General features: G+C 41.7%; 2 protein-coding genes across 2 annotated transcripts; both read left to right on the top strand.

Moving 5' to 3' along the window:
- Window positions 1–2,413, top strand: LOC139974330 (uncharacterized). The gene is made up of 2 exons (XM_071981377.1): window positions 1–109; window positions 712–2,413. The coding sequence occupies exon 2, from the start codon at window positions 865–867 to the stop codon at window positions 2,401–2,403; it is 1,539 nt and encodes a 512-aa protein (XP_071837478.1). The 5' UTR covers window positions 1–109; window positions 712–864; the 3' UTR covers window positions 2,404–2,413.
- Window positions 2,413–7,548, top strand: LOC139974325 (uncharacterized). The gene is made up of 2 exons (XM_071981362.1): window positions 2,413–6,839; window positions 7,443–7,548. The coding sequence occupies exon 1, from the start codon at window positions 2,982–2,984 to the stop codon at window positions 6,531–6,533; it is 3,552 nt and encodes a 1,183-aa protein (XP_071837463.1). The 5' UTR covers window positions 2,413–2,981; the 3' UTR covers window positions 6,534–6,839; window positions 7,443–7,548.
- The last annotated feature ends 5,734 nt before the right edge of the window (window positions 7,549–13,282 follow it).

Here is a 13,282-nt window from a genome sequence, read left to right as displayed (position 1 = left end):
GGTGTTGGAGGCAGAGAGCAGCCAATAGGTGGCGCTCGTCGTATTTGTGAGTTGGGTTACTTGGATTTAAGTCGCGTCACCCATGCACCTCCTAGAGAGACCCAATGTCGTAAGTTTTCTTAATTTTGCATTGAATTAGCCGTTTTTTTTGATTTCTCTATTATCAGTCTTTAGTTATGGCATTAGTGTGCTGTATTGTTTGTTTTCCTGTTCCCTAGTATGATTGTTTATCCTCATTGAGGCATTTAACCTTTTGGTATATAAGTTTGTTTGGGCCGTGAGCCTAGGCCTTCAAGAATATATATTGTTAACGTTGTTAGGGGGCCATGTGGTTAGACTTCAGGGAAGGGAAGCGTTGCATATTACTCATTAAGCTATTGTGTTGTGCATTAGTATAGTGGGGTATGAGTGTCAGGATGTGTTGTACTTTTACTTGCTTATCCTCTATGTGTTTGAGAGCATATTTGTTATTATTATTATAATTAAGGTCACCTTCTGATATTTGAGTATCGAGTTCAGTGATTTTAGTGACTATTTAGCTTAAAGTAGAATAGTGTATGTTTATAATTGTTGTTCATGTGTGATGAATCTTTATGACTTACATTCTTGGCATTAGTGGGATAATTGTTACATCTATGTATATTATATCTTTTTTTTTTTTTTGTGTTTGTAAATCTGTACTTATGGATATTTTGTTGTGTCCTTTTACAGATTGAACCATCATCTTTTCCGTTATTTGGTGTGTGTCAATACATAGTCGGCGGAGGTGCCAGGGCTTTATTTGTTTGATGTTTTGTCATTTTTACCGTCAACATAAGTTCAATGACAACGTCTGTTTGGATAAGTTGTCAAGTTTGATCAAGTATGATGTCACAAGGTTCAGTAGAGCCAGACCTAGCAGTCATGAAAGGACTGAAGAAGGCTAGAGCCACCAAGAGGGGATGTCTTACCCGTTTGGGAAATGAAATAAAGGCCATAATAACAGAAAACCCACAGCCAGACAGCAGCTGTAGGGCTACTGTGCAACAAAAGAATGAAGCCTACAGTCAGGCAATTGGAGAGCTTGAAGAGGCACATAATGCATACCTGGAAGTGCTCAAAGAGGATGATGATATTCATGAAGCCGAAGCATATATGTCAGCCATTCATCGTGCTTTTGATGAGTTCAGTCAGGAGATTTCGACCTGGCAGAGATCCCAAGATGTCCCATTGGTCATGCCTTCTGATTCGGTAAGCCAAACAAGCTCAAGTAGCTCGATCACAAGTGAGAGAGCCAAAGCCAACGCCAAGAAAGCTGCGTTAGCAGCACGTGCAGTTTTGTTGCAACAGCAACAAGATCTACAGCTAGCAGAGCTGAGGTTGAAACAGCAGAAAGACGAGCTAGACCTCAGGATGGAAATAGCTATGGCCGAAGCAGAAGAGAAGGCCTACATGGAGGCAGAGCATAAGGTTGATTTGAGTTGTGTTAAAAAATCCTCCAATGTGGTTGAAAGCGAAGGTGCTGTGTTGCGTCCCGAAGCTCTGGAATTTCACCCAAGTGAGAAGATTATAGTTCCAGAAGCCACACCACAGCTGTCAGATCAAGATCGAAACCAGTTAATTGAAGCTATTCATTTGCCGCGAGCAGAGTTAAGCTATTTTGATGGGAATCCCATGAAATACTGGTCATTTATTAGGTCCTTCGAGAACAGCGTTGGTAGTTCAAATCTTAGTTATGGAGCTAAGCTTACACGTCTGCAGCAGTATTGTGTGGGAAAAGCGAACAAGGTCATACAGTGCTGTTCCGTCATGGATCCTTGCGATGGTTACCCCAGGGCGCTAGGGATCCTTAAAGATCGTTTTGGTGACAACCACCTGATAGCAGATGCTTGGTTGGAGAACATCACTTCTGGGGGCACCTTCTCCTCGTATGACAAGCAGGGGTTAAGAGATTTTGCAGATGATCTGCAGAGTTGTAAGGAAACATTAAGTTCTATGGGTTTCATAGCAGAGATGAATAACCAGAGGGTTCTCCTCTCAATTGCTGAGAGGTTACCTAATTTCCTACGGTCCAGGTGGGTGAGGGAGGCTCGTCGTATTAGGAAGCGACATGGTAGGGTACCAAATATTGCCGATATAGTAGAGTTCATCAATGATGCAGCTGAAGAGCTGAATGATCCTGTATATGGGAGGTTAAGCTTGAGAGCTAAGGAAGGTAACGTAGTGGTGGGCAAGTTCGATGGTTCTAAACCCAAGGCGAGAAATAGAGGGACAAATTTTAATTTGCTCACAGAGCAGAATGTTCCGTGTCTCAAGTGTAATAAGAGTGGTCATTCGTTATTCAGGTGCGATGAATTTAAGGAGATGTATCCTACTCAAGGTTTGGATTTGCTAAAGAGAATAGGCTCTGTTTTAACTGTTTAAGGACAGGGCATAGGTCTAATGAGTGCACATTAGCTAGGACATGCAGTGTTCATGGGTGTGGAAAAAAACACACCAAATTTCTGCATCTAGGTACTGTTGAAGCACCTCAAGCACACAATGATGCTGTGGTGCAGCCTGAATCTTTAGTACAGAGTGGATTTACCACAGGTGCTCCAAAGGTATCTGCTGCTGTCAATGGGGCCGGTAACTCAAGGGTAGCACTTCCGGTGGTTCCTGTTCAAGTAAGAGTAGAGGGTGGAAGTCGTAGTGTGTCTACTTTTGCATTATTGGACACCGGCTCTACAAACTCATTTTGCTCAGAGTCACTACTAAGAAAATTAGGAACAGCTGGTAACAAGCAGAAGCTCTCATTGAGTACACTGCACAGTAAGGAGAGTGTCACTAGCACCTCTGTTGTTAACTTGGAGGTAACGAGCTCAGATCATGCTCATGTTATTAATGTACCTCGGGTCTATAGTGCACCTGAGATTCCCATTAGAGAGGAAAACATCGTCAAATCGCAAGACTTGAAGCGATGGAATCATTTTAGTGAGCTTGTTTTGCCACAAGTTAATCCTATGCAGGTCGAATTGCTTATAGGGCAAGATGTCCCAGAGGCGTTAGTGCCCATTGAAGTTAGAAAGGGTAAGACTGGTGATCCATATGCCATTCGGACCCAACTAGGTTGGGCTGTGAGTGGGCCATTAGGGAAACCTGGTGGAAACCCAGTATGTCACTTTGTTTGTAGCAATGCTGAGCTAGACACTCAATTGAAAAAATTTTGGAAGATAGACTCAAGTGAAAACCTAGCTCATGAGAATGGGTTGTCTCCAAATGACAAAAGAGCTGTAGCAATGTGGGAAGAAACGATTTGCCATACTGAAGGTCATTACCAGTTAGGGATACCATTTAAGCAGCAACCAGTAGAGTTACCCAACAACAGGGAATGTGCTGCACAGAGGTTAAAGGGTTTGGCCAAGAGGTTAAGGAAGGATTCTAATTTGCAAGAGAAGTATGCTAAGGCTATGGGTGAGGTGCTCAATAAAGGGTATGCTCAAGTTGTCCCTGAAGAGGAGATCGGGAGGAGTGATGGAGCTGTTTGGTACCTACCACACCATCCAGTCACTCACCCGATGAAACCCGATAAGGTTCGGATAGTTTATGACTGTGCTTCAGTGTACAAAGGGACCTCTATAAATGAGAATGTCCACCAAGGTCCAGATATGGCTAACAAGTTGTTTGGAGTTTTGCTTAGATTTCGGGAAGGGCGAGTAGCTCTCATGGCTGACATTGAGTCAATGTTTTACCAAGTGAGGGTTAGTCCTAGTAACCGTGATGTGATGAGATTCTTATGGTGGCCAGGTGGGAACATGAATGTTGAGCCACAAGAGTACAGAATGTGTGTACATGTGTTTGGGGGTTGTTGGAGCCCGAGTTGTTGTAATTTTGCTCTTCAGCGCACAGCTGAAGATAATCAAGGTAACTTTAAGGAGAGCACTATTAATACGGTCAGATCCAACTTTTATGTTGATGATTGCCTAAAGGCTGTGAGTACTGAAGAAGAGGCTATAGAGCTGTATTCTGAGTTAAAAGAGCTTCTCAGTAAGGGTGGATTCAAATTAACAAAGTGGATCACTAATAGTGTTAAGGTACTCAGTCATATCCCTCAGGATGACAGAGCCAAGGCTGTTAAAGACATTGACTTTAATCAAGAGGCTCTTCCTGTAGAGAGAGCACTTGGTGTTTTTTGGGATGTCAATGAAGATAGCTTTGGATATAAGGTTAATTTAAGGACCAAGCCATTAACTAGACGAGGTCTTCTAAGTGTAGTTAGTTCGGTATATGATCCCCTTGGGTTTGCATGTCCGTTCACGATAAAGGGTAAGGCAATAATCCAAGATTTGTGCCGTCGGCAGCTTGGATGGGATGAGCCCCTTCCTAGGGAGCTCATAGGTGAATGGCTTGCGTGGAAGGCAGACATTTCGAAGCTAGATATGTTCAGAGTTAGCAGGTGTCTTGCCCCAGGGGTACAAGCAGTATCTCGTCACGAGCTTCATCATTTCTCAGATGCCTCTGAGAAGGCTTATGGGGCAGTTTCATACCTTAGAACCATTTATGAAGATGGTGCAGTTCATTGTGGTATTGTAATGGCTAAAGCACATCTGGCACCTTTGAGACAGGTGACCATACCTAGATTGGAGCTTACTGCTGCTACCTTGTCAGTGAAGTTGGATACAATGATTCGACGTGAGCTAGGTGCTCGCATCGATGAGTCCTTCTTTTGGACTGATAGTGCTATAGTGCTTAGTTATATAAGTAACCAAGAGAAGCGCTTCAAGACCTTTGTGGCTAACCGTGTAGCCTTAATTCATGAAGGTTCTGCACCTAGTCAGTGGCGCCATGTGCCGACACACCAAAACCCAGCCGACGATGCCTCTAGGGGCTTGACGGCTGGAGAATTGGTTGACAAGGGAGCCTGGGTCCTAGGACCAGACTTTCTTTGGGAGGATGACACTAGATGGCCTAAAGGTCTAGCTGCATCTGCAGGTTTGGAAGGGGACCCAGAAGTCAAGGTTGTCAAGGTCGAATCCTATGTAATTAAACAAGAAGCAGTAAATGAAGTTCTTCATAAGTATTTTGAAGGTCATTCTAGTTGGTTAAAACTACAGAGAAATGTTGCATGGATATTAAGGTTCAGAAGGTATCTTTTGTTCAAGATGAACAGAAGAAATAGAGTTGAATTAAAGGGGCCCTTGACAATAACAGAGTTGCAGGAGGCTGAAGAAGCCATAGTTAGGTGTGTTCAAAGGGAACACTTTAGGGAATTCACGTCTGAAGCCAGTGAGGTTAAACTAAAGGGCAGTGTTTTGCGTAAGTTAGATCCCTATTTGTCACAGACTGGCGTTTTGTGTGTCGGGGGTCGTTTGAGTAATGCACCAGTGAAGGAGGGTATGATGCACCCTCCAATACTGCCTAAGGATAGTCATGTGACGGAGTTAGTCGTTCGTTATACACATGGGGAAAACGGTCACGTTGGTAGGGAGCATGTTCTTTCTCTTTTGAGGGAACGATTTTGGATCATTGGTGCTAGATCCATTGTGCGTAGAGTTGTAACACAGTGTTTCACTTGTAGGAGAGCCACAGCTCCCAAGATTAATCAAAAAATGGCAGATTTACCATTTGATAGAGTGAAGCCAGATATGCCACCATTTAGTTTTGTGGGCATAGACTATTTCGGCCCATTTATGGTAAAAAGGGGTCGGTCAGAGGTTAAGCGTTATGGCTGCATGTTTACTTGTTTAGTCGTTAGAGCCATACATATAGAAATAGCTCATAGTCTGGACACAGACTCTTTCATCCATGCATTCCAAAGATTTGTAGCCCGTATGGGGGTACCCATTGAGATAAGGTCAGACAATGGGTCCAATTTTGTTGGAGCTGAGCGTGAGCTCAGAAGTGTCATAGAGGCGTGGAATGAGACAAGAATCACATGTTTTTTGCAACAGAAAATGATTAAGTGGAGATTTAATACTCCTTATGCTTCTAATATGGGAGGAGTTTGGGAGAGGTTAATACGGACGACCCGTAAGGTTTTGCGTTCTTTGACTAGAGAACAAGTTCTTGATGACGAAAAGTTGTTGACCTTGATGTGTAAAGTGGAATCTATAGTGAACAGTCGTCCACTCACATATGTATCGGACGATGTGTCAGATCCTGAACCGTTAACACCCAATCATTTGTTACTGTTGCGCCAAGGCTCAGCTATTCCAGCTGACACATTTGATAAGAAGGACATGTACTGTAGAAGAAGGTGGAGGCAAGTTCAGTACTTGGCTGGTGTTTTTTGGCGAAGATGGTGTAGAGAGTATTTAGCTTTAATGCAGGAAAGGCAGAAGTGGTTGGAACCCCAAAGGAATTTAGCTGTAGGGGACATTGTTCTTCTTGTAGATGAAGAACTTCCTAGGAACAAGTGGGTTATTGGCAGAGTTGTAGAGATATATCCTGGAAAGGATAACCTAGTGAGATCTGTGAAGGTGAAGACTTCAAGTGCAAATCTGGTCAGACCTGTAAGAAAATTGTGTTTACTTGAAACTATTGAAGGTGTTTCAACAAGGAGTGTACAAGCTTAGTGGTGAATTCCACAAGTATTACAGTGTTATTTTATTGTGTTGTTTGGTTTTACCATTTTTTGCTTAGTTGTTGTAGCATGTATTTATAAGTTACTTAATACTCACTGTTGTTCAAATTGTTGTTGTAGGGGGAGTTGCACTGCCTCCTTTGAATGTTGTGTAAATATTAAAGTGGGTTTGTGATATTTAGGGGCCGGTATGTTGGAGGCAGAGAGCAGCCAATAGGTGGCGCTCGTCGTATTTGTGAGTTGGGTTACTTGGATTTAAGTCGCGTCACCCATGCACCTCCTAGAGAGACCCAATGTCGTAAGTTTTCTTAATTTTGCATTGAATTAGCCGTTTTTTTTTGATTTCTCTATTATCAGTCTTTAGTTATGGCATTAGTGTGCTGTATTGTTTGTTTTCCTGTTCCCTAGTATGATTGTTTATCCTCATTGAGGCATTTAACCTTTTGGTATATAAGTTTGTTTGGGCCGTGAGCCTAGGCCTTCAAGAATATATATTGTTAACGTTGTTAGGGGGCCATGTGGTTAGACTTCAGGGAAGGGAAGCGTTGCATATTACTCATTAAGCTATTGTGTTGTGCATTAGTATAGTGGGGTATGAGTGTCAGGATGTGTTGTACTTTTACTTGCTTATCCTCTATGTGTTTGAGAGCATATTTGTTATTATTATTATAATTAAGGTCACCTTCTGATATTTGAGTATCGAGTTCAGTGATTTTAGTGACTATTTAGCTTAAAGTAGAATAGTGTATGTTTATAATTGTTGTTCATGTGTGATGAATCTTTATGACTTACATTCTTGGCATTAGTGGGATAATTGTTACATCTATGTATATTATATCTTTTTTTTTTTTTTGTGTTTGTAAATCTGTACTTATGGATATTTTGTTGTGTCCTTTTACAGATTGAACCATCATCTTTTCCGTTATTTGGTGTGTGTCAATACATAGTCGGCGGAGGTGCCAGGGCTTTATTTGTTTGATGTTTTGTCATTTTTACCGTCAACAACAGGTTTGACATAAAATAAGAACCCTGGTCCGACTGCACTGATTTAGGTAAACAAAGCGTATAGTAAAAACTGAAGTTAAGCACTGGAAATAGTCTTAGCGTATATATTCCTGAGAAGTATTGCCTCAGGAAATCTTGTTGACGCACACATGATAGTTAGCGAACATTCGTGACCAGACAAGAGTTTTTTTGGTAGCGGTCCAACACAATCTATGATTACCCGGCTTAACGGTTCTTCGCAAGCCGGAATCGGTTTTATTGGTAAATTGGGAATCTATTGATAGGGTTTTCCCAAAAAAAATTTGGCACACGTTTGATACGACTTGTCAGCGACAGCTGAACGTAAACCAGGCCAAAATAAATTTTCGAGAATTCTGTTGTATGTTTTAGTGACCCCTAATATATGTTTCGTGCGTCATGTGTCATGTAGGAAACTTAAAGGGTGTGAAGACCCGCGCGTAAACTAGTCTGACCTAGTTGCGAATGGGGTGCAACAGAAGTGTTAGACACCATCATCGATCCCAGAAAATACACACACAGCTTGCTACCGTCGGTAATAAGATACTAGTGTACAGTCAGTACATACAGCTACGGTCAATAACCACAACAAAGTGTAGATAGAAGCGATGGACATCTCAGGTCTAGATAAAAGATAACAAGGTATCACGTTTCATTACTGTCTGCATTTTGTAGCGACAAGAAGAAAACTTCACTTGCAAGCAACGGAAAGTTAACTTTTTTTCAGAGCGCGGCACGCGGTTTTGGGGCGAGTTTTCAATGCCTTTAAAATTCCTTTACGGTAAACCGGAGGTGTGACAACCTGGTGGATAGTGCGCCATTCGACGAGACATCGCGTGGTCGCCACTTTCGCATTAAAACCCCATGTTTTAGATAAAAACCCACAGAGACACTCGGTAATTCTGCTTCCAGAACAACTGATTCAATTCAGGGTCTTTTCTACGTTCAGATATCAGGGTGTTCTTAGAAATGTTAACGGATGTGGAACGAGTAGTAGGGTCGGCCTTTGCTTGTTTGAACCGACACTGCGGGTGGGTGAACTTTCAAGGTGAGGCTCACTATAGTATCCTCAAATAGCACCATTAATGTTTGCCCGACTCAAAAAACCCAACGTCATCCTTGTAACGGTTAATTGAACTTTCCTATCGGGCAGATTTTGAAGGGAAAAATATCCAGCTTGTCTGCTCTGGATTAAGTGACTGCACATGCTCTAAAAAACATCTGGAATTGTTTGTTCTATAACTTTTTTGAAGAGTTAGTGGTTGTTGGATTTTCAACAACGATTGAGTAAGCAGTTACTTTGGTACCGGCTAAATCATTTCCCAATAAACAAGAAATACAATCAGCGGGGAGAGTAGGGGAAACACCTACAAGTGACACGCCAAGTCACTGAATTTGAATGTAAATAAATGTCATGGAGAGGAACACTCGGTGGCGGAGCGTCCATAGTAATTAGGGGGGTGGGGGCGGATCCCCCCTGACGGACTCAAATGGACGGCTGGCGCCCTTTTCAGCTTTTTACTACTTTTTACCTATTCGCGATTATTGACTTTTTTATTGCGCTCTCATCTGCCTATTGACATTTGTCACATTTTGTTGGCGATGACACCCATTTATTCTTCGTTTATCTGCAAATTAGCAAGCCCGGAAAGGGTCATTTCCTGCGATCTAACTTGGAGTATATTTACTCAAAAAATTTCTGTACGCTCCGCGCCAACCTGTGGTGACGCTCCGCTTAGATAGTGCCGAAGCGCCCCTACAGACCATTCTTGCCCCCCTACCCCCTGACCAATACCCTTAGCTCCGCAACTGGGAAAACTAATGTATTCACCCTGACCACCCGGTACACCGGCGTTGGAACTTTGCTCGATTTTCTTCTTGCGAGCATGTTATATACAATCGCCAAGGAGATGACCCTTCTTACGTCAACATGAGCAAGTCGGAGACTAAGGATCGGAATGTGAACCTAACGAATCGCTTTTAATTTAAGAGCGGATAGAATCAGAGGAAGAAGACTCAGATGTATTTTGAAAAACACTGTTTAGTGTCATTGGCCTCCTTTGTATCATTTTTAAATTGCCTAAGTTTGTTTTGCATAAATTTGTGTTTATGAGTCAAAGCCATCTTATCCGTTTTCGCGGCTGCGTCCTCCAACTGACTGACTTTGTGTTTCGTCAAGAAATATCTTAATTTCAGGTGGAATACAACGTTTAAACTCTATTTGGATTAACTGTTGGAGTTGTTCAAAAGAACGAACGTTAATTGACGAGCACCATCGCTCAAAAAGTGTACCCTTACAACGGGCAAACTCAATGTGTGATTGGGAATTTAACTTTCGCAAACTACTGCCTAAATGCCTCTGACACAAGTTCATAACCATGTAAAATACATTTCTTAACATACTCGTAAGCAACATATCCGTTGCAATGGGGGAGGGGAGGGGGGTCTCTTAAATGAATTTTAGTGAGTGAAACGTGGTGAAAGAAAACACAAATGTTTTTTACCAACGCGAGTCGGACATGAAATGGTTGATATTAATGTTCTTTGGGGGATCGGGCGGTGGGGTGTATACATACGAGGAGGGGGGGGGGGGTAATAAACAGGTCTCAGCTACTTAACTTGTTAGGCCATTAAAGAAAATGCAGTTTGGTCGGAAGTTTCATCTTCCTCCGGTCAATGAAATTTGAAGAAAAAAAAACACGTCAAAGTGTGTATTTTTGGCGTTTGAAACGCTGATACCTTTCTGATGAGATCTTGATTACTGTGGTAGAGTGACTGGTTACTGCAGTAAGATAAATGCGTGTCATAAAATCATACAAGCGGAGCGATATAACCAGGATATTTGGTTTAAAAAATAAGATCTCACATCGGCCAAAAGTCAGACGGAATGTCTAGTTTATGGAATATTAGTATACAAACTTCCTGGCGAACGGTCATAATTTAGGGCACAAGAGCTTTTCACCGCCCTTACCGGGAAAGAGGGTCCGATCAAAAGCAATACCTGGTCACAACAGGGAGTTGTTCCCTGGTCACAACTGTACCACTATATCATATGCACAATAATACTGTCTGGGGAACTACCAAAAAAAAAAAAACTGCAATAATCTCGTAGTTTGATAAGAGTCAATAAAAACAACTCAGCCTCGGGTAATTAGACTAATGTTCTAAGCCTGTCTGACTTTGTGATGTTGTGGAGTTTTTGACACATTTCGCACTCCATGCTTTCCTTCTCTTTCCAAGACGATGTTATGATAATGTATCACGGTTGGCAATCCTAATAATGAATTCAAATTTCAAAGGTGAGGGTGAACTCACTGGAACGTCCTTCTATCATATTTTGTAGTTCTAGCAGCACCCCCCCCCCCACAATAAAGTTGGGCTTCTGCGTCCATCTGCTTTGCTTAGAGTTAGGGTATCTATAGCTGTGTTTGTGAGGACAATATATAACCTCCGTCTATGGCTTGGAATCATGCATGAAACTGTAGTACCTCCCATGATTTCGTTATTGTCGTTTATGACGGCATGGAATACTAAATAAAACACATATATAGAGGAAATAGAGTTCCCTGCTTTCATGTATGCCATATAGGTTATGTCAAATTTGGGCGTCGAGGAAACAGAAATAGTGTCCTAATTTGGGCCTTTTTGTGTTTGTGGAGGATAGTTATATCATCCGCTCTATATGACTCCATTGATAATGAACTTTCTCCAGTGTGTACTTCGTTCAAGTGAGTTAAGTCTTGTCAAGGTTGGGCATGAGGAAGATTTTATAGGCAGTTGTATTGCGTCTTCTTGATTTAAAAAAAAAAATGGTGTCCTCGAGAAACTGCGGATGTAAAATATGGAGCTATGTTTCTAAAAGTGATTAATTATTGAAAAAAAAACAATGTGAATTAATACCATCATAATAAGCAAGGTGTCAAAAACGTTGGTCTGTATCATTACGCAACAAGGACACGAGAGTTCGACGCTGTAGATTTACGTTCGCGAAAGATTATACGTCATTTTCCACTTCATTTTTCTGAGCTGTGAAATAAACTTCGACGAAATCGACGCCAGGGGTAGGAACAAAGTCTTCCTATACTAAAGAACTGTTCGCAGACACAGTGGCGGAGCTAGGGGTATTGGTCAGTGGGGCGAGAATGGTCTATAGGGGCGCTTTCGACACTATCTAAGCGGAGCGCCACCACTAGTTGGCGCGGAGCGTTCAGAATTTTTTGGAGTAAAGATACTCCCTAGATCGCCGGAAATGACCCTTTCCGGGCCTTTCTAATTTGCAGCTAAACGAAGAATGAATAGGTGTCATCGCCATTTTGTCAGAAAATTACACCAACAAAATGTGACAAATGTCAATAGGTATTTGAGAGCGCTATAAAAAGTCAATAATTAGGAATAAGTTAAAAGTGGTAAAAAAGCTGAAAAGGGCGCCAGCAGTCCAATTTGAGTCCATCAGGGGGGGGGGGGGGCATCCGCCCCTCTGACTGTATGGACGCTCCGCCACTGCGCAGACATGCCTGTCCAAATTGTCTTGTTTAATAAGGTGTAAATTACCGGATCCACGGCAGCATTCAGATAAGCCAACCACATCGTAAACACTTCCATGGCGTGACTTGGTGCCAAAGCTAGACTGAAGGAATGGACAGTGATATACGGAGTCCAACATACTGTTGTCGTCAACTTCAGCAATGTTTCTTTATATGACAGGAGAAATATAATGTTGTCAAGTTTTCTCTTTAGCATTTGTCTCCTCAATATTGATACCAGCAAGCTATCATAAAGACCCTCGTGAAATTAACATGTACTTGATATTTACCTTAGCTGTATAAATGAGAAATTTTGAAGATTGAAGGAAAATTTAAAAAAAAATGGTCATCCGATGTCGAATTTATTTCAGTATTTTCATTATTCGCACAAGAAACATGATCTTCTTGAATACCAACAACTGACGACTATATATCTTACAAATTCAGAGAGCCAACATTTTTCTGTCACGTCCGGCCATAGAAATCAATATTTGACAATATTTGTTTACATGATTCGATAACTGAACTAGATTTATTGTAGCTGGCGAATATTTGTGAAGAAACCGACTAAATAAGAAGCATGAAAGAATAGTTCCTGTTGTCGACAAAATAGATTGCCATCAAACTGAACCTTATACTTACTTACCCACATTATATATGTTCCTTAGTATTGTCTCTTTAATAGTGATCGACAACATATGGTAGAATACAATTCATAATTGCCGTATCAAACTCTGCAGCTTATAGTGCAATAAGTATTTGACCCCGGCCTCCACACTCCCCCCCCCCCACTCAAATTAAGCATGCTGAAAATTTGTCAAGGTTTGCAAAATAACTAAATTGAGGTTTGCGATGACTTTCCAAATTAATCACAACAAACCGTGGAATGCTTAATTTGACAAATAAATCTATAAGTAAAAAGAATGTTTCGAGAGTAAAGCCGCCTATAAGCATGCGGCACCAACACTTATCACCTTTATAAGAAGAGAACAGAATGTTATACAGAATACCTATCAGAACGACTCTTCTTTCACGATTAGGCTGACGACTTCGCTGCTGCATTTTCAACTTTGTCTTCTCCATCTTTGGTCTCAGAGGTGATACCAGTTTGTTTTCATTCTTGGCGACACCCGTCTCTGATTTTTTTTGAATGGAAATTCCCCTCTTGGTACTCTCGTGGCTCGATGTCGACCGA

Source organism: Apostichopus japonicus, chromosome 2 (genome assembly GCF_037975245.1).
Source record: "Apostichopus japonicus isolate 1M-3 chromosome 2, ASM3797524v1, whole genome shotgun sequence".
NCBI classification, from domain to species: Eukaryota; Metazoa; Echinodermata; class Holothuroidea; order Aspidochirotida; family Stichopodidae; genus Apostichopus; species Apostichopus japonicus.
The sequence above is the reverse complement of the archived record's forward strand: the minus strand, read 5'-3'. Positions and strand labels throughout refer to the sequence as shown.

Bases quoted from the DNA above. Each gene is read 5' to 3' on its own strand.
- LOC139974330 (XM_071981377.1), top strand. From the start codon at position 865: ATGATGTCACAAGGTTCAGTAGAGCCAGACCTAGCAGTCATGAAAGGA.
- LOC139974325 (XM_071981362.1), top strand. From the start codon at position 2,982: ATGCAGGTCGAATTGCTTATAGGGCAAGATGTCCCAGAGGCGTTAGTG.